Below are 20841 nucleotides of genomic sequence, written 5' to 3'. Positions count from 1 at the left end.
CCCATAAATGCCGCAACCGCGGCATCTATGGGGTTACAGGAGAGTGTCAGCATAGAGCTGACACTCTCTGCTGATGGCGGCGGCTCCGTAATGGAGCCGCCGCCATCACACACAGCAGGGGGATCGGGGGGTATGGCCGCCAATATTGAGGGAGGCTGGGGCGGGTGAGAATGAATGCATGGGGCGGACCGCATCAGGGCTGCTGCCTCTAGATGAGCTGCAGGTGGACACAAGGGGGTGCTTGGAGGGGCACAGCCACAGATCGGGGGCACAGATGGGGGGTATTATGAGGACCCTACCTGATTTCATGCTCTGATCTGCAGAGCGCAGATCAGAGCATGAAACCGGCATTTTTTTTCACTGCCGCGATACGATTGGTTAGTCTGCACAGACTAACCAATCAGATCGATTGTCAGCAAGGGGCCACTCCGATTGGTCCCTTGCCGGCATTACTAGACTGTATGCTGTCTGTGACAGCAGCAGGGCTCGGGCAGAAGCTTTAATATAAGCGCTTTGCAGCGCTTGTATTAAAGAGCTGGTTTGATGTTTATATACGTGGTAGCTGCACGGGGTATGTGCAGCTATCACGTATATATACAGATTGCGGTCGGGAAGGGGTTAAGCATGCATGGGATAGGCATAAGGCCATCCTTCATACAAGATAGGGGCTATCCATAGTATTCAGTATATTGGGCAGACTAGATGGGCCAAATAGTTCTTATCTGCCGACACATTCTATGTTTCTACATTACACCTGTACATTTACCCAAGTAAATCAAATTAGGACAAGTTTGCTAGCCTCTGTGGCAGATGGCAAGAAAGCATAACATGCTTAAGAATGAGATATTTAACAACTCAATGAGGCTGGGACTACAAAGCAACCCAACGACTGTATGGTGTCCCGGGGCTACAAGAGACATGCAGAGATTGCAATGCAACAGTTGCAAAAAATCCACACCTTATGAATTGTGTCACATGTATGTAACTTACTTCATTGACTGTACATAAGCATGCGACATGCACCTCTCCTGCAACTTGGCTGTGTTTTTACAGCCAATTCACAGCTCTGAAATAGTAGCGCAAGTTGGAGAACTCTCAAACATTATTAACATACTTCCTAGATTTAAGCACCAATCATGAAAAACGTACCTTAAAGTCTTGAGTAAATGGATCAAGTGGATATTCAATCAAATAAGGATGGTTACAGCACTTTCGTAGCAGCATCATAATGTTTCTCATTTTGAGGTTAATCTCTGCGTCCGCTGGCATGGCCACATCTATTGCAAGTCTGTGGATGAAGGACAGCATTAGTCACCAATCTGAGTGGTGGGAAAATGGATCCCAATTACAGAAGTAGTGCACGTTTCAACAAAAACCTACCTTTCTTTTTCTACTTCTTCTTGTGGTTGTTGTAGCATGTTATTAATAAGCCGTTCAATCTCATTTTGAGTGTCCTCTTCACAGTAATTAATTACTTTCCGACTTTTCCTTCTTCCTCTTCCTTTGGAATTGATGATTAAGTTTTCTGAGGACTACATACAATACTTGTCAGAACAAACCGTGACCTCTTAAGAGGACTTAGTCTAGTACATTGCTTTTCTTAGTGTGCCCGATACGTCCCAGTTTCTCTTTCATCTACATATGTACCTCAGTCTGTGCCAATTATATCTCTTAATACTGGTTAGAGTTTTAGAATACAGAGCTCCAAATCCCCTGCAGATACATAGATTTAAGATAGCATGCAGGTTGCCTACAGCTGCCACTAGAGGGAGCTTAATGCATGTTATTCACTAAAAGCAGATTATATGAAGCATGCTTCCTGTAGTAGTGACTGTAAACAACCACACCTGTTACCATTTATCTATAGTCTTTTAGAAACTTTTTGCCTGGTCTGACAAGTTGCATGACAGTGGGAAAAGCATGGATTAAGATGTGATTTATGAGAGACACATACAATTCATGGGAAACCATTGAGTAAATCTTAGTTTATTCCTTTAAATCTCTGCTCTGTGCTTAGAAGCCATGCGGGCTATCTGTATACACACAGGATGGGCTGCCAATCACTGATATGACCTCCCACATGGCTACTGAACTAAGATCAATGCATTATATTGGGAAATTTTTATCCCTGCATAGAACGAAAAGGGTGCAATGAGCAAATTACTCCGCTCTCCTACCTTCACAACTGTTACACACCAAAAACAAATACAAAACCAATGGTGTTCAATACCTTATCCTTTCGCAGCATGTTCTCAATGGTCCGGTTCACTATGGCTGTATAGAAAGTCTCTTGTTTTTTGGTTAGTGGTGCATAAACTACAACTTCCCTTTTTGGAGGGACCTCTAAAGCTACATCATTTTTCAGTCTTCTCAGCAGAAAAGGTGTGAGAATCTGTATAAAATATATCAAAATGTGAATAAAAAAGCTTTGCCGATTGACATGCTTTTATATGAAAAAACAAAACGAAAACAAAATAACACAATATGTACAAATATGTATTGCCTTTACCTGGTGTAACATATGTAAAACATTCTGTTCTCTTTCCATGGCCACAACGTCTTCAGCATTCTGTGATATGCCAGTGATATCAAACCAGGACTCAAAGCTAAGGTATAAGAATTTAACTTTAATATAATGACGCAATGATAAATGCAGAACCTTTAACAATCATAATTGACTGCCTAGTCAGCCAATATTTCTTAGGTGAGCCCCATCCTCACAATATCACACTTATTACGCTGCTATGATACTGGTCAATAATAAATGCTTCACATCAGTGGTTATAGGGGACATGTGTAATGTTTCCAAAAAGTGTTTAATAGATAATCTGTCAACATATTTAACCCTTAGTACATAAAAAGCTCTGTCCTGGCCCCAAACTAGCCATCCTTACAGGGTTAGGCCTCTTTCACACTACCGTTTGTTTTTTTTCCCCTGTTCCGTATACGGAACCATTCATATCAATGGTTCCACCAAAAAAAAAAAAAAAGTGTGTAGATATATATATATATATATATATATATATATATATATATATATATATATATTATTAAAAAAAGTACTCTGTATGCATTCCATTGAACGATAGAACGTCCTATTATGGCCCACAAATCACATTCCGTGGCTCCATTTAAGTCAATGGGTCCGCAAAAAAAACTGAACACATACGGAAATGCATCTGTATGTCTTCAGTATCCGTTCCATTTTTGCAGAACAATCTATTGAAAAGGTTATCCCAATTTTTTCTATATAATTAGTGTATGCTGTATATGCCATACGGAAAAACGGAATGGAAACAAAAAACGGAACGGATCCGTGAAAAACAGACTGCAAAACACTGAAAATAGCCATACGATAGTGTGAAAGAGGCCTTAAAGGGTTTTTCTGCTCTTTTTGTAACCAGACACCTATACTCTGGGGGTGAATGAGGCAGAGCTTCACCTAGGCCATGTGACTGATGGTCATAATGGCACTGGCCTAGTGTAAGCTGTGAGAAGGCTGCAGCTCCCACAGAACCTTCTCAAAACAGATTGGGGGTGCGACAACCGGACCCCTGCCAATCAGATGCAGAGGATAGGTCAATTATAAAGTCGGATAACCCCCTTTAATGTTTCAACAGATAACAAATTAACCTCTTGATCTATTTAGGTTAGGACTAAGGAATTTATTCTTCATTTTTCCATTGTTAAATTCCAGGAGCCATAAGGAGATTTTTTGTGAAACTCACCTGTAAAATCTCTCGTCTTCCATTGGGGGACAGACCATGGGTATAGCTTAGGCCAGTGATAGGGAACCTTTTTGAGACAGAGTGCCCAAACTGCAACCCAAAACCCACTTATTTATCTCAAAGTTCCGACACGGCAATTTACCCCGAATACTACACTTCAATATAGGATATCTTCCATATACTTTATTATTTAGCTATATTAGCCTGCCTACATTTAATGGGCTGTCTGTGCTGTTCATAGTGCTCCCTGCGCTGATGAATGGCAGGAAAAGGCTAAGGCATATCGGTACACCATCGATTTTTTTTCAGTGTACGGGTGCCCACAGAGAGGGCTCTGAGTGCCGCCTCTGGCACCCGTGCCATAGGTTCGCCATCACGAGCTTAGGCCATTACTAGGAGGAGACACTATGCAAATAATAAAAAACAGCTCCTCCACAGGCTATACCCCCATGCTCCAAACAGGAGGACCTCAGTGCGTGCAAAAGCAGTAGAAGATCAGAAACCAAATATTAACAAAGAAAAGCAGAACCAAGGAACATTGGGCCGTTAACCATAAGGTCCCACTATAATAGAACCAACCCCTCCTGCAACAGACAAGAATGGGTGGGAGCTGTGTCCCCCAATGGAAAAGACGAAAGATTTTACAGGTGAGTTTCACAAAAAAAATCCTTTTCTCGCCCATTCCATTGGGGGACACAGACCATGGGACATCCTAGAGCATTCCATGGGGTCGGAAGACCAGCAGCTCCAGAGGGAAAAAGTCCAACGGTTAAACAGGAACCCCAGCCTGCAATACCTTGCGCCCTAGGGCAGCATCAGCCAAAGCGTGCAGCTGGGAGAACTTTGTAAAGGTATGTAAGGACGACCAAGTGGCCGCCTTACAAAATTGTGATGTAGAGGCTCGATTGCGCCTAGCCCAGGAGGCCCCCACTGCCCTGGTGGAGTGCGCGGCAACCCCCGCTGGGGGAACCCTACCCCGGGACCGATAGGCCATGGCAATAGTCGACCGAATGCACCGAGCCACAGTGACCTTGGAGGCCGCCAGACCCTTACGAAGCCCCTCGGGAACCACAAAAAGGGAGTCCGAGAGGCAAAATGGGGCAGTAACCGACAGGTACACCCTAAAGCACGGACAACATCCAGAGAATGGAGAGCGCGCTCCTTGGGGTTTGCCAGAGCGGGGCAAAAGGATGGCAGGACTATGTCCTCATTAAGGTGGAAGGCAGAAACCACCTTGGGAAAAAAGGAAGAGACAAGGCACAGTACCACCTAGTCCTTGTGGAAGACCAAAAAGGGCTCTTTAGAGGAAAAGGCGGCCAGCTCCGATACCCTCCTGATAGAGGTGTTTGCCACCAAAATGACCACCTTCCAGGTGAGAAAGCTCAGGGAAATATTCCTCAGGGGCTCAAAAGGAGCCACCTGGAGAGAAGACAGAACCAGGTTCAGATCCCAGGGGGGCAGAGGAGGGACCGAATGCTGAAAGAAAATGGCCAGAGCGGAGACCTGACCCTTCAGAGAGCTCAGGGACATTCCCATCTCAAGACCCGACTGGAATCTCATCCAGCTTAGCACCGAAGAGCCTGGAGCCCGCAAAGGGGAGGTTAGTGAGGGAGCGCTTGGAGGAAGCGGCGGCGTCCCAGACCTTCAACCAGACCTCCCTGCGCGACAGAGCGCCGAAATCCACGCAAAGAGTGCTGACGTCCAATGAGGCCTCACAGAGGAATGTTGTCGCCTGGGACATCTGGAGGATGAAGTTTAGGGTGTCTGCAGAGGCATCCTGCTCTGCGAGGTCCTGATGATGGCGCTGCAACCACACCGAAAGCACCCTGGCTACCCAGGCCGGAGCGAACGCGGGCCGCAGACCTGTGCCCGCCAGAGAGAATCTGGCTTTGGAAAGAGTCCAAACGCCTGTCAACGGAGTCCTGTAGGGAGGACACGTCCAGGACTGATATTGCCGTATTCTTAGCCAATCTGGCCACCGGCAGGTCGACCTTAGGAGGATAAGACCACTGCTGCACCTTATCTGCCGGTAAAGGATAAAGAGTATCCATACGCCTCGTAGCAGAAAAATGGTGATCAGGGCGTTCCCAAGACTTAGAAAAGGACCTTGGTGAACTCGCCATGAATGGGGAATGTGACTGCCTCTGGTTTTCTGGAATGGAAGAGGGGGAATTCCTGGCTACTAGTAGAAGGAGGTTCCCCCTGGATGTCAAAGGTGTCAGGCGAGGGGGGGGGGGGGGGGGGGGGGACACAGTCATCCGAAAAGGGATGCTGCTGCGTACGCTGCCTCTTAACGGTCGAGCGTCCTCTGTGGGGGGCACCGGGAGGTGGAACCACAGGCTGTGGATCAGTGGCCGCCATGCGTTCCATAAAGGCCATGGCCGCGGGGAGACTTGGGCCAAGTCCACGGCCGCCCTAGCTATGGAAGAGGCCCAGGAGGGCTCCGCAGGGGCGGAGGAGGGACTGCTATGCTTTGGTGGAGGGGGAGGTGGATGATCCTGTCCCGAGGCAAGGCAAGAGTCACAGGAGCCTGTAACAGATAGTGGCAAGCAGCAGACCTTACAGGATCCCAGTGGGACCTGAGGTGTCTCTTTAGATTTTTGGGGGGCCCCAGGTCTTGGCATGATGGCGGCAATCCCGGAGTCAGAATCTCCTACAGCTTTGCGGAACACTATCTGTCCTGGAGAGCCGATGTACGTATCTGAGTCCTGCAGTCTTCACCCTCTGTTACTACGGACCAGCAGGGGGTCATCTCTTCAGTCATCTGGGACAGGGAGTGGCAGAGCACTGGCTAGAGGGCAGGACTAGGCGACCGCAGATCTGGTAGGCCACCGGAGCTGCAGGTTCCACTTATCTTCTAGGGCAGGCATGTCCAAACGGCGGCCCTCCAGCTGTTCCAAAACTACAACTCCCAGCATGCCTGGATAGCTTAAAGCTATTAGGGCATGCTGGGAGTTGTAGTTTTGCAACAGCTGGAGGGCCGCAGTTTGGACATGCCTGTTCTAGGGGGAAAGGGAGGTAGCCGGGGATGGCCATTCGACCTCGGCGCTCGCTCCACTGAGAGACCAGGGACGCACCATGCGACCCTGCGTCCTCTGTTTAGAAAAAAAACAAAAAGGAGAAGAAAAAAAACTACAGGGACAACCCTGTAGGAGCAGGAGTGTCACCTCCTTATCTGACACTAAGCTAAAACAGAGGTCCTCCTGTTGGAGAATGGGGGTATAGCCTGTGGAGGAGGAGCTGTTTTTTTTATTCTTTGCACAGTGTCTCCTCCTAGTAATGGCCTAAGCTATACCCATGGTCTGTGTCCCCCAATGGAATGGGCGAGAAAACTAATTTTTCCATCAATGTAACCATACAAAGGTCTTTTTTAGGGTTGATTGGCATTAGCTGTTCTGTCGTATTTTAACTCAGTTTTTTGAAGGAAGGATGAACAAAAACCAGAAGTTTGTTATGGAAGTGGCAATAACTGCAGACTTTTCCCATATTGAACCTTCTATAAAATGATTGTGTTTATTAGTCCCACATATGGGATCCTCTGAGCCTAATATAAGTCTCTACTTGGCACCCCCAGAAGCCATTGTTAGGCTTCTAGCTGCCACAACACCCATTGGTATCTGACCACTACACAAGGCAGCTCTCTTCGTCGAGATTGCAGTTATTTATTACATCTGAAGGGTTATGTGACCGGATTGGAGAAGGCTCCAATGCCAGCAGCTGCAGAGGTGGCCCAACTGCATATTACAGACAGCTCCTGCTGCTGATGGTGCAGGCACAATATTCCCAGACAACAAATCAAGGGAAGTGTTTAATAAGGATATAGATATATTGTAAGTGTTTACCTTTTGAGATCATCAAAAACATCTGGTAACAGAAAATTCAGAAGGGACCATAGTTCTGCCAAATTGTTCTGTAAAGGTGTCCCAGTGAGAAGTAGCTTGTTGTCTGACCTAAACTGTTTCAATTCCCTAATGAGGCGACAGTTCATGTTTTTGATCCTATGCCCTTCATCCAAAATCATGTACTTCCAGGATCTATGCTGTAGACAAAATTTGCACAATTAGAAACTCTACTTCAACAATACTATTTAAGTGATTTGCACAGGAAGTTACCTGCAAAGCATGACGATCTATCATTGAAATCTCAAAAGAAGTAATTACGACAGGATAAACTTGCAAAGTTCCTTCCCGTTTGTTTATTCTCTTTGCCAGCACCTGGCGTTCCAGCGGAGTGCCATGATACAAAAGCACAGGAATCTGCAGAATATTGAAAAAAAAAAAAAAAAAATTTAACACTTTTGGAGTCAATGAATTAGTGACATGCAATACATACATTTAAATAAGAGGGGGGGGGAAGCAATTCAGAAGCTCTCACCCCCCACCCAAAATTAATCACTGGTCATAAATACAAAAACCTATCTTTGTCACATCTAAGGAGTAATGGCGCATTTACACAAACCAAGGAGCAGACAACTGTCACGAGGGCAGCATAAAATAGTGACAGAAATGCTGATTTCAGCAGTGTGTCACTAAGTGTAAGTGGTTGCCGACAACCAGCATCATAATCATTACAGCCCAGGCCTTGAAAAGAGTCAAATCTACCTGAGAAGAGTCATGGTTATTCCTAATCTCCTGCACTCATCCATCTGATGATTGGCAGTTCTCTCCTAGAGAGAAAGGGAGAAAACTAGGTAGAAGACTGTCAGTCACCAGCAGGTGGGCAGGGGACCAGGAATTCCTGAATAACCATTACTCTTCTCAGGGAGATTTGACCATTTTCAAGACCTGGGCTGCGATGATTATGTTGTTTTTCGGCAACCACTTTTAGCTGATGTGTGACACCGCTGAGATCAGCATTTCTGTCACTACTTCATACTGCCCTCAGTACAGTCAGCATAAAGTTGATGACAGGCTCCCTTCAAGTGGAGGTGAAGTGCTGGATTTACAAGCAGTAATCACTATTGCATGTGCCCATACAAAATCATTGCTCCTAAGCAGCAGAGTGCTGTTAAGACAGGATGATTGGCTGCCCAAGAACAATGATTGAGGTGTTCGCAACTCTGATCGTTTCATCTGTTAATCTACCCCTTGTACAGGTGCCGCAGAACACCCGATGAACAAGCGAAACAATCAGGAACAAGGTGCTTGTAGGAACGTTTGTTCCCGATAATCGGCCCAAATATTTGGCTGTGTAAATACACTGTCTTTACATGAATTAAAATTTGTCTGAAAGCACTCAAACATATTTTTTACTTTATGAGACACCATGTACAATTTTATTGAGGTGCGGATGTATGTGTGATGCGGTAAGCACATGGCCAGTGCCCACATATTGCGTACCCGCAGATTGCGGTCCACAATAAAGGCACAGCCGGGCAACGGTCATGTGCATGAGGCCTAAGACTATACCGTGTCATTGCTCTACTAGGAGAATCCATTATTGCTGGGGCCAGATTAAGAACATTACTAATACAAATTCAAGTTAGTATAATCTTTCATATACATCTAGGTACAATCTGCTCAACAAATTGTAAGAATGTGTATGTTGAAAGTACAAGTCTTAAGGCACTTAACATGACAATTTGGCGATTCAGTATTTCTAAGCCAAAAACTCTTTCCAATATACATTCTGTGTATGTTCCATTCCTGGTTTTCTTTGCTTTACAAACAGTTAGCACTAAATGTTAGCATTAAGATAGAGGCAACTAAAAATGCTAACTGCCCCAAGATTAGTTCACCTTACCACTTGTACATTTCAAGACACTACAAAAGCCATATCCAAAGTACATTTTTACCTCTGGACAAAACCGTTTAAATTCAGACAACCAGTTGGGTAGGGTGGATAATGGGCCACAAACAAAGAAAGGACCAGGCACCCCTCTTTCAATCATCATGGCAATGGTGGCAATGCACTGAACAGTCTTTCCAAGACCCATTTCATCAGCCAATATACCATTGATACCATTCTCCCACAGCATCTGTGGAAAAGATAATATATAACAATAAGTCACGTTTATTAAATATTACTTCATGTGCACAACACAAGATTCAGTACTTGAGTTATTAGAGCATATGGACATCAGAGGGGGGACACAAGCTAATGACATCTACCCCCTCTATTAGTCAAAGCCATTGTGTCTGCATTTGTAAATGCTCCAAATGATGCAGGAAGCATTTACATGCACATCTCAGGCTGAAGGCTCACAACAGCAGATTTCACCATCCTCTTCGCGGTATTGAAAGCCACAAGTTTTCATTTTTATGCAATACTAAGAGTGACCTACCGAACGCCATGACTTCATATTTCCAGTAGTTCTATTCTTTCTCCAACCTAACTGTGCATAAAGTTCTTTTTAAAAGTTAGTTTCAGAGACAACCCATTTCTAAATGTGGGCACCAAGGTGATCCCCACAAGTCAAAGTCTCACTGATAATCCGCTGAGTATGCCAGGGTAGCTGCTGAGGAATATTCAAGGCATTTAAAGGAGTTGTGCAGTGTCATGATATTGATATCCTATGCTCTGTTTAGTGGGTGTTTGACTCCCAGCACCCCTGCTGACCAGCTGTTTGAAGGGGTCACGGCATTCGTGCAAGCACTACACCTCTTTGCAATGTTCATGTATACTGCCTATTTTGTAGTGACAGTGCAGAGTACTTAGATTCCTCTCCCAAGTGAAGAGTAAGCTGTAATTATACTGCACTGCTAATTGGTCAATAAGGTTTTGTGCAGCTCTTGAGAATGTGATCATGCAAGTGACCAGAGGCCTTGCTGCAGTAGCTGTGATCTTTAGGGCTTGTTCACACTAACGCATTTTGTGTTCCGTATACGGACAGTTTTATGCATTCCGCATACTGTCCGTATACAGAACTATTCATTTCAATAGGTCCGCTAAAGATGTGGACATCACTCTGTGTGCTGTTCGCATCCGTTGCCATGTTCTGTGGCCCCGCAAAAATTATGAGTGCTGGCCTATTCTTTTCTGTTTTGCAGACAAGAATAGGCATTTCTATAATGGGCCTCCTGTTCCGTTCAGCAAATTGCAGAAGGCACACAGGCGGCAACAGTTTTTTGCGGATAGGCAATTTGCAGACCGCAAAAAAAAAAAAAAAAAAAAAAAGCAGTGTGAACAAGCCCTTAGACTGAGGAGCATTTTTCCCCAGGCAGTGTGTTAATCACACATGGCCATTTCAAGAGCTCCCATGGAGAATGAATGGAGCAGCAGAGTGCATGCACGACCTGCCACTACATCAAAATGGGGCAACGGGAACCCTGTTCTTGTGACTGGTGGAGGACCCAGGAGTCAGACTACAGTGATCAGCTAGTTATTCCCTATCCTGTAGATGGAACAAAACATTTGGCACAACCCTTCATGACCGAGAAGTACAGATGGAAATACACAGCAAGCTCAAAATATAAGACATAAAAATTACCCTGAGCCATTCCATGCCTTCTATTTGGTACATCCGCATCACACCACCAGTAAAGTACTTTGGCTGCTGGTAAGGAACTGGTTCACCATTCACTTTCCTCACAGGATCAAACAGATGTTTAGCATTCTGTCTCATGGCTTGGGACAGTCTATCTTTAATAACAGAGTTGGAATCACCATTTAGCTCTATATCTTCAGTAGTTAGCTTGCTGGAAGGGACTTCATCCTGTACAGGGTGGGATAAACTGGGGAATAAAACTGATAGACAGAAGGGAATCTTATTAGATACTGCACTGTGTGGTTACCTACCTCAGAGTCTTGCTTGCATTTTTTAGATGCAGATATGATGTCCTAAAAAGCAATACAAAAATAAAAGATAAAATTAAAAAAAGACACTGTTATATCAAAGATACATTGTTAACCCACAACCCGTTATTTCTTTATTACATATAAAGAATCTGACACAAAAGAGCATAGCTTACTTCTTTGGACATAACATCTGAAATGCTGTACATTTCATTCCGCTGTCTTTTCTTTACTGAAGAAAAAAATATATATATATTATATATATTTTATACACACACAGTATGGCCACAGAACTCTATAGGTTACCCATCACAGCTTCATACACACAACGATGCAAGTCAGCAAGGTGCAAGGGCCCCCAAGCCACTGATGTGGAAAAGAACGGTAAAAAAAAACCAAAAAAACAAGCCATACGCCAAATGCCTAGTATTTTGCAGAATGAGACGGGGACCCTGTTATATATCCAATCAGGCATCTGCCAGAAAGCATGTTGGTTATGCAAACTGAACTCCAATGTGAGCAGTGCTTCAAGTAATGGAAATAGTGTGCCCAAGAGATATACTGTAGGTTCAACTCCCCAAATAAACTGATAACCCAAATGAAATAGAGATGGAGACAGCACGTCCATTTGAAAATGCAGTGTTACTTTATTCCAGATGTAAGTTGCAACACATGTATGCTTGATAAAGCTGTCTAGCCGAAATGTTGCATGTGGTCTCCATCTACTTATTTCATTTGATTTAGGCACACTGAACATGTAACATGGCCATAATCATATGCCTCCAAGAAGCAGCAAATAAATTGTGCTTCAACTGTAAATGGACAAGCAGTTTTGTTGCACATGCCACCATTTAACAAGAGTCCAACAAAAGCTGTTTGAGAGTTAACATGCCACCAAGTAGTGTTGGTGTAACACAAAAAAAAAAAAAAAACTCAGGACCAGATTTTCACTTTTACGCAATCAAAGTTTTCAGAGCAAAGGTTTATATAAAGTTTATGCACACCAAGATGGTGCCTAAAAAAATCTGCTACTCACCTCACTTAATGCTAACTTTGTATTCAAACTTTAGTAATAGTGGAGGTATAAACATTAGTTGAAAACAAATTCAACTTTTAAAATGGTTTAAGCTCACCTGTTTTGCCATTAATAGAGGAAGTCTTTGTTTCTCCCTGTAAGATAGCATGCCACAGAAGCAAGCATCAGCAAGCATCATCATCATTTTGACTGTTTTAAAGTGATTTCACAGGTTATGACAAATATGTCTGCTTTCTTTCAAGTGGTAACACCTCTCCATGTGGACAGGTGTGGCAGTGTTTTTGGAGGAAAGAAGCCATGCCACTGTAATCTGTACAATAACTCAAAACTGTTCAATTAGCATATTTCCCTTTGAACAGTTTCATAGTTTACCTATAGACATTACCTATGTGAAGAAAAAAGCTCATCAACAATTTATCTACATCACATTAGCAATGCCAAGTTACAGAGGACCTGCCCCCTCTCCTATAATATACACAGTATGTGCATTCTCAATGTCAGGCATCCTCAAACTGCAGCCCTCCAGCTGTTGTAAAACTACAACTCCCACAATGCCCTGCTGTAGGCTGTTCGGGCATGCTGGGAGTTGTAGTTTTGCAACAGCTGGAGGGCCTCAGTTTGAGGATGCCTGCTCAATGTAATACTACAGTACATATTCTTATAAGTGATCTGCGCCTTTCCCCCCCACTGTTCATACTACAAGTTTATGAATCAATCGGCAAAGACACATCTGGGCTTTACCAGTTGGTGTGTCCCTGCACAGTGACATTACCCAATAAGTACTGTCAGTATCAGACACCAACTGATAACGCTCTGATGGATCTCTATTGAAGACTGCTGGCAATTCATTCATAGATTTCTAATAGGAATAATGCAAATATTTAATGCACTTATATAGCGCTACTATATTCCTCAGCGCTTTACAGACATTAGCAATACACTGTCCCCAAATCTAAGTTTACTATCCGTATGTGTTTGGAGTGTGGGAGGAAACCCACGTAAACACGGGGAGAACATACAAACTCCATGCAGATGTTGTCCTTTGTCAGATCGAACCTAGGGCACCAGTGCTAACCACTGAGCCACCGTGCTGTCCCAAGTAGTATATAAAAAAAAAAAAAAAAAAAAAAAAAAAAACCACACACACACACCACAAACACGGACATGACTGGTCTCCTTTAAAGAGGAGATGTCGACTTAACCAACCCAGAGGATAAGTAATCAATATTTACACCCACAAAACCCCTTCAAAATCTATAGAAGACAAACCGATGCTTTAAAAGGAACCACAAAAAAAGGCTCCATATTGAACCCACTTTATCAATTCACCATTTTAAATACTATTGGTCTACAATGATGACACATTGACAATACCTTTGCAGCTTCATTTAATTTCTGTTTCTTCTTTTCAAGCTTTCCTTTCCTTTTCATTTCCTAAGAGTAAATACAAGAACAGTAAAGATTAGGTTAGATGCTTTATAATATTACAGCCACTATACAAAACATAGCTATGCACTTTGAGGTCACAGTGCTGACGTAGTCATCATTTGGTGCTTAAGTAAAAGTTCAGAATTTTTTGAGTTATGGATCTAGTTTTTCAAAACAGATGTACATATTACTTCAGTGAACGACGCCTGAAGAATATAAACTACATCTAGCCCAAGTCATAGTTGACCTTTTTCAAAAACCAAAACCAGACCGCCTAATTCCACAAAAGTCCAAAAGGCATAAGCAAATTTTGACCCCTGATGGTCAAGCAGTCACAACCCACTGTTTGCAGCTGTAGAAAATACACACGATCAGTTCAAACAAAAAGAAAGGATGAACAAGTGTTTTTGTTGGAATTTAACGAGTGGCCACTATAGGACCGGCCTGGATATTTCTTTTTGGGACGCTATTTCAATAAAATCTGTCAAACATACACAACTTGTATACCAAAGGAAGAGAAGGAAGGGGCTCAGGCTGGCTCATAACTGTGGTGCAGGGATAGGAGATTTATCTGGCTCTATACGAACTATTTAGCTTACTTTCAGACAAACTTTAATGCCAGAATTGCAACGCAGTCTCAGGCATTGCCCCTTTCCATCATTGAGCAAGTAGCAGGAAGAATACAGAATAGAAACACCATTTGCCAACTTAACAGATTCTAGGCGCAGACACAATAGTAAATCTGGGTCTGATTTCTCCCACAGTTTACTCCCCCTATAGATGTGAAAACAAGATGAAACACACCAAGAGCTCCAGCATGCCAAGTTTTGGAAAAGCAAGAAAAAAAAAAAAAAAAAAAAAAAAAAACTTAGGCCTTCAGCTTACCTCTGGAGATGGTGCTTTCACAGCAAAGAAAAAAAGAAAAAAGGAGGCACAACAGCAAAAACCTGTGAGTAAGGACTCTAAAGAGCGTCCTCCCACTTCAGCCATTTACCACAAACTCACAGGACTTTGGGGTCATTTATTAAGACCAGCAGGTCGAGCGTGCAATCAGGAGAGCAGAATGGAACCCTGTTCTAAAGTCCCAGCAGTCAAACCCCCAATGATTTAATTATCAGCTATCTGGATAACTTCAATACAAGGCAAACCCTTTAATACTACACATGGCCGTCATACCTCTTGCTGCTGCTGTTCCATTTTAGTCAAGAGGAACTTAGAATATATGTTGCTTTTCTCAAGTAAATGTTGAAGTCTTTTAAACCGCATTTCATTGGAATCTCTTTCCCAAGACATACGAGCCTGCATGACATTAACAGACGAAGAACGGAATTAGAAACATTTTTTGGAAAATACATATTCAGACTGAAAACTGATTCAATAAATGTAAATCTAGAGAGCATTGGACCCATAGATACCAGACATTTATCATCTAAGCTGTTAAAGGGAATCTGTCACCTGCTTTAACCATTTTTAAGCTGGCACCATCGCTATGTGGACTAAAGTACCTTATTTCCAGCAGTCTTTTTACTTGATTTCGTTTTGTAGTTTTGATATAAAAGTGCTTTTTCTGATATGCTAATTAGGGTCCAAGGAGCCCAGAGGGGCGTTTTTTTTTTCACTCTCCGGAGCCCAGTAACGCCCCCCTGCAGTGCCCAGCCCGCCTTAATTTGAATTCCAAGAATGCCTCCTGATCATCAAATAACCTCCCACAGCCCGGCAAATGGTTCCGCCCCCTTCCCACGTCATAGTCTATCTTATAGAAATGCCCCGTCCTTCCTGTCTGTGGCCCGAAAACTCGCGCAGGCGCAGTACGGCCTGCGCGATCATCAACGTCCTGATTTGAGCGACAAGTAAGGCTACTTTCACACCTGCGTTAGGTGCGGATCCGTCTGGTATCTGCACAGACTGATCCGCACCTATAATGCAAACGCTTAGATCCGTCCAGAACGGATCCGTTTGCATTACCATGAACAAAAAAAATAAAAAAAAATTTTTTTGTTCACGATAATGCAAACGGATCCGTTTTGACTTTACATTGAAAGTCAATGGGGGACGGATCAGTTTAAAAATTGAGTCATACTGTGTCAACTTCAAACGGATCCGTCCCCATTGACTTACATTGTAAGTCTGGACAGATCCGTTTGCCTCCGCACGGCCAGGCGGACACCCGAACGCTGCAAGCTGCGTTCAGGTGTCCGCCTGCTGAGCGGAGGACAAACTGTGCCAGACTGATGCATTCTGAGCGGATCCGCATCCACTCAGAATGCATTAGGGCTGGACGGATCCGTTCGGGGCCGCTTGTGAGAGTCTTCAAACGGAGCCCCGAACGCTAGTGTGAAAGTAGCCTAAAGCGGATGACAGTCTGAAGACAAAACTGATCTACCACAGATGCTAAATTGCTAGGATCAGAGTTATCGCCAAACCTGGCTATGCACTAGAGCCTTGATCCAGTTCATAACCTCAGAGGCACAGTGACAGCGCCAACCCGATCAGAATATCTTAACAGTACAGCGCAGGGGGACATACTGCTGTTCAACAAGGCGTTACATCAATAAACTTGAAAGTACCTTTTCCATCATCTTTTGCTCTTCCGCCTCCCCTGCCTTCTCGAGTTTTTCTTCCTCCTTTACCATGTCTGCAGTTATTACTTCAAGGGAGGAAGCCATGTCAGACTCTGCAGAAACTGAGAACATATTCACATAAGTCATATTAGCAGAAATCAAAGACAATTGAAAAAGATCAGTTTTCAAGTAATTGCAGTATGCCTCGCAAGTGACACCTTATTACCCCCCCAAACAATTTTGACAAAGTGGTCTTGATAAACAGGGCATTCAGCAAGTTCCCCATTCTTTCAGTCTAACTAAACTCAAAAACAGGCATAACAGCACAGATGAGCAGCATCACACTCTATATGTAAAGGACTCTGTATATATGAGAAAGCTCACGGCAGGGACCCAGAACATATCGATAGGGCCCCAATAATGACAGAAGCAGAAGAGGACTCCACACATTTCCCTGCAGTCTCTGCTGGCTGATCAGGGGATCGAGGATCCAGACAGCCCGTCCTGATGGGACATCCTAGAAAGAAGACGCTTTTAACTGCACATCAAAAAAGACCAGCCAGCGTTTAATATGCTTCAATGTAGATATGAACCCCACTAAAACTAAGAACTTGGAGCACGTTCAGACGGCAGATCTGCTGCAGACATTTTTTGCAACTGAAAAACTGTTTAACGACTGCATGGGTCACTTTCTGCCGTACACACGGTATTTTACAACCCGCATTCAGATGCAGGGAAAATTATTCTTCAAGTATAAGAAATTTCTCTATGGTATCATACCCTAAGACAACAACAAATAGGGCTAATCATCGCCCCTTGTACCGGCTCTGGAGGATTACAGGGGCAGTCACACGACTATTCTGTTAGGTCATGGACACAGCACTACTACATGGGCCATACCATTCTACTGTACAGAGAAAGGGGTCCACAGCACAGGCCATAATTACAGGGGAATCGCAGTGTAGTGATGAGCCCATAGAAATTAACGGTATTGCAGTGCGAGTCACAACTGCCACCATTGAATCACAAGACATTCAGCAGAGTTGGATATTTTGATATTCAGTGGTCACAGGCATGGCACACGTGCAACCCCGTTCATTTCTACAGGATCACAGCGATGCCCTTATTATCCCGCCATGACAGCCGTGCCCTAAAGGGGTTGTGAAGTGGTGTAATATTAATCACCTATCCTGAGATCTGTTTGCAGCACTCGATCGCCACTTCCTCTTCAAAGTTTACCAGTACACCGCCTCCTTTGTAGCAGTGGTGCAGTGTAATTACAACCGATAGTCCATTCACCTGAAGGTGTAATTACACTGCACCACTGCAACAAAGGCTACGACGTGCAGGAAAACTTTAAAGAGGAAGCAGCGCTCGCATGAGTGCAGAGACCCCTTTCAATAGCTGATCAGTGGGGATGCTGGGAGTCTGACCCCTATTGATATGATATTGATAGTCTATTATGAGAAAAAGGTCAATATTAAGCCACTGCACAAAACCTTTAATCCCTTCTCAATCACCGAAAGTACATTTAAGGCTACTTTCACACTAGCGTTCGGGTGTCCGCTCGTGCGCTCCGTTTGAAGGGGCTCACGAGCGGCCCCGAACGCATCCGTCTGGCCCTAATGCATTCTCAGTGGAGGCAGATCCACTGAGAATGCATCCGCCTGCCAGCGCTCAGCCTCCGCTCCGTGAGCGGACACCTGAACGCTGCTTGCAGCGTTCAGGTGTCCGCCTGGCCGTGCGGAGGCGAGCGGATCCGTCCAGACTTATAATGGAAGTCAATGGGGACAGATCCGATTGAAGATGACACCATATGGCTCAATCTTCAAGCGGATCCGGTCCCCATTGACTTTCAATGTAAAGTCTGGACGGATCCGCTCAGGCTACTTTCACACTTAGAAAATTTTCTAAGTAATAATGCAGACGGATCCGTTCTGAACGGATGCAAACGTCTGCATTATCGGAGCGGATCCGTCTGATGAAACATCAGACGGATCCGCACCGAACGCTAGTGTGAAAGTAGCCTAAGTCAACAGTTGGCCATTTAAAAATGGCGTCCACTAAGGAAGGCAGCGGGCGCCATAGACACCAGGTGCCTGCTGTTTTAAACGGCTGACAGTTGGAACTTAAGTATGAGATCGTAGGCAACGATCACATGCTTTTAAGCCCTCAGATGCTGTAGATTGAAAATTAAAAAAAACTTTAAAATATAAGAAAAATTTAAAACACCTTTTTCCCAAAAATAAAGATACATAAACCACCACACATTATAGGCATCGCCACTAGAGATGAGCAAATTTCAGGTTATCAAATTTGTTCACACTTCGTTAATGGTAGAAGGTGAATTGAGTTAGATTCAGTTACCACAGACCATAAACGCAATTCTATGACAGAAAGCACGAGAGGACTCCCCTGCATGACGGAAACGGAATGGATCCGTTTTGCAGCCCATAGACTTATGACGGAATGAGTAACGGAATACCTCTAAAGGCATTCCGTTATAGAATTGTGTTATGCTCCGTGGTAACGGAAACCATAACGCAATTCTGCTTTTATCAGTAAAAAAAAGTGTGAACAAATTTCAAACCATAAAACTCGCTCATCTCTAATAGCCACGTGCGAAAATGCCCATACAAAAAAAAAAAGCCCCCACACAACTACAAAAAGTTAAAGGGATCAGAACATACAATGAAAATAAAAAATAAGATTTTTGATGTATTAAAAAGTTCACAAAAAGTATATCTATATATGGTATTGCCACAATCACACCGACTTGAAGAATGAAGATACAGGTAATTTTACTGCATACTGAACGCTATAAAAACCAAATCCCATAGACCGCAAAGGAACTTTTTTTTCCTTCCAAACTCACCCCATTTGGAATTTTTTTCCCAGCTCTCCACTACATCATATGTCATATTAAATAGTGGAATTAGAAAGTCCAACAAAAAAAAATAAAACCCTCATACGGCTAAGTGAAAATAGTTATGGCTCTGGAAAGGCAGCGGGTTGAAAAAAAACAAAAAAAAAAAAAAAACTGTGGCTCAAAGGGTTACATACATGTGCATCAGAAACTATAGTGTCTCACAAATTCATAAAAAAATAAAAATCTGATTACACAACTCTGTACATAGTGGAAATCCATAGCCCGAGGCAATCGTCCCACCAGCAGTTACATAAAGCAGCACAGGTCACGTGTACTGCTCCTCACATAGAGATCTATCCTGAGAACACAGCAGCAGCCTCGGTTCACTCATTGCAGCACCTGGCTTTGCCATGCAGTTATTGACAAGGCGGTCTTTATAGATAGAAATATACATTTTTTTTTAATTAAAAACACACCAAGCTTTACAGATCAGGCAACCATCACAAAAAAATACCCCCGGTAACTTCACTTGCAACACAGAGAAACGCACAGGACAAGCAGAGAGGCAGCAGCCTGTGGTCACCGTGGAGCCCCAGAGATGATTACTGGGCACTGCTCACATTCAGAGGTCTTGGTGAACAGCAGATCCAAGCAGCACCCAGAGGACCCGGCTGATTTATAAAGGAATCCGCTGACATCCCCTGTGTTATGAAAGCGCATAATGCAGCTACAAACCTGGCTGCAAAAACAGCAGTGTGAACAGAGCCTAACACCTCGCGTTAATACCAGGATTTCCTCTTAGTGAGGTATATTCACACATTTCTATAGAAAAAGTCTGCCATTTCTCCATTCAAGTCAATGGGGCTTGCAAAAATAAACGCTGCTTATAGAAAAAGACGGAACGGATCTCCATAGTCTGAGGAAAACCACACTCATGAAGCCTCCATCCTCCCCAATACATATAACACGTGGACAAGCAGGTTGTAAACATTACTACGACCCCCCGCCCGGTGCTGCATGAAGCACACAAGCTGCACATATAAAAAGAAGTCCGAGCCGTTACCGGGCCGTTCGCAGGAGGACAGCTCTTCCACAGGCATGGTAGTAGAATGGCGGGAAACCTTGTCAGCAGCGACTGGCGCCAAATCCTCCCGGCAAAAGTTATATTGCGTCCTGCGAGCGCCGCCCACACACTTGACGTTTTTCGCGTCAAACTCAGTCAAAATATCGCGAGAATTGGATGAAACGACGCGAGATGGCTGAGAGGACGGAACCTGATTGGTGGTGAAGAGGCTGAGGGCGGGGCAGGGGCGTCCGGAAATTCCTGAAGGAAAGGCATGAAAGAAGCGCGGGAAAACTGCCCTATTGAGGATTTGAGGGGATGTTCTTTGGATAGTTTAGCGCGTGGCTTGTTGATATAGGAGTCTAATTTTTGATATGAGGAGTTTACACCGATTTTTTTGTTTTGTTTGTGACTTTGGATGA

At 43.9% G+C, this 20841-nt stretch overlaps 1 protein-coding gene across 1 annotated transcript in view; it reads right to left on the bottom strand.

Annotated features, from left to right (window-relative positions):
* Positions 1–20536, bottom strand: part of HELLS (helicase, lymphoid specific) — a 46946-nt gene extending 26410 nt beyond the window's left edge. The window contains exons 1-15 of the mRNA XM_040436016.1: positions 20420–20536; positions 16494–16609; positions 15103–15225; positions 13873–13932; positions 12596–12632; positions 11639–11694; positions 11466–11507; positions 11158–11382; positions 9523–9705; positions 7841–7984; positions 7571–7767; positions 2510–2606; positions 2231–2392; positions 1381–1532; positions 1150–1288 (exon numbers count right to left, since the gene is read on the bottom strand). Of these exons, the coding sequence (XP_040291950.1) occupies positions 1150–1288; positions 1381–1532; positions 2231–2392; positions 2510–2606; positions 7571–7767; positions 7841–7984; positions 9523–9705; positions 11158–11382; positions 11466–11507; positions 11639–11694; positions 12596–12632; positions 13873–13932; positions 15103–15225; positions 16494–16609; positions 20420–20456 (1770 nt within the window). The 5' untranslated portion in view covers positions 20457–20536. The remainder of the gene's footprint in view (positions 1–1149; positions 1289–1380; positions 1533–2230; positions 2393–2509; positions 2607–7570; positions 7768–7840; positions 7985–9522; positions 9706–11157; positions 11383–11465; positions 11508–11638; positions 11695–12595; positions 12633–13872; positions 13933–15102; positions 15226–16493; positions 16610–20419) is intronic.
* Between the last annotated feature and the right edge of the window lie 305 nt (positions 20537–20841).

Source organism: Bufo bufo, chromosome 6, assembly GCF_905171765.1.
Source record: "Bufo bufo chromosome 6, aBufBuf1.1, whole genome shotgun sequence".
Taxonomy (NCBI): domain Eukaryota; kingdom Metazoa; phylum Chordata; class Amphibia; order Anura; family Bufonidae; genus Bufo; species Bufo bufo.
Note: the sequence above shows the minus strand (reverse complement) of the source record. Positions and strands in the feature narration are given on the sequence as shown.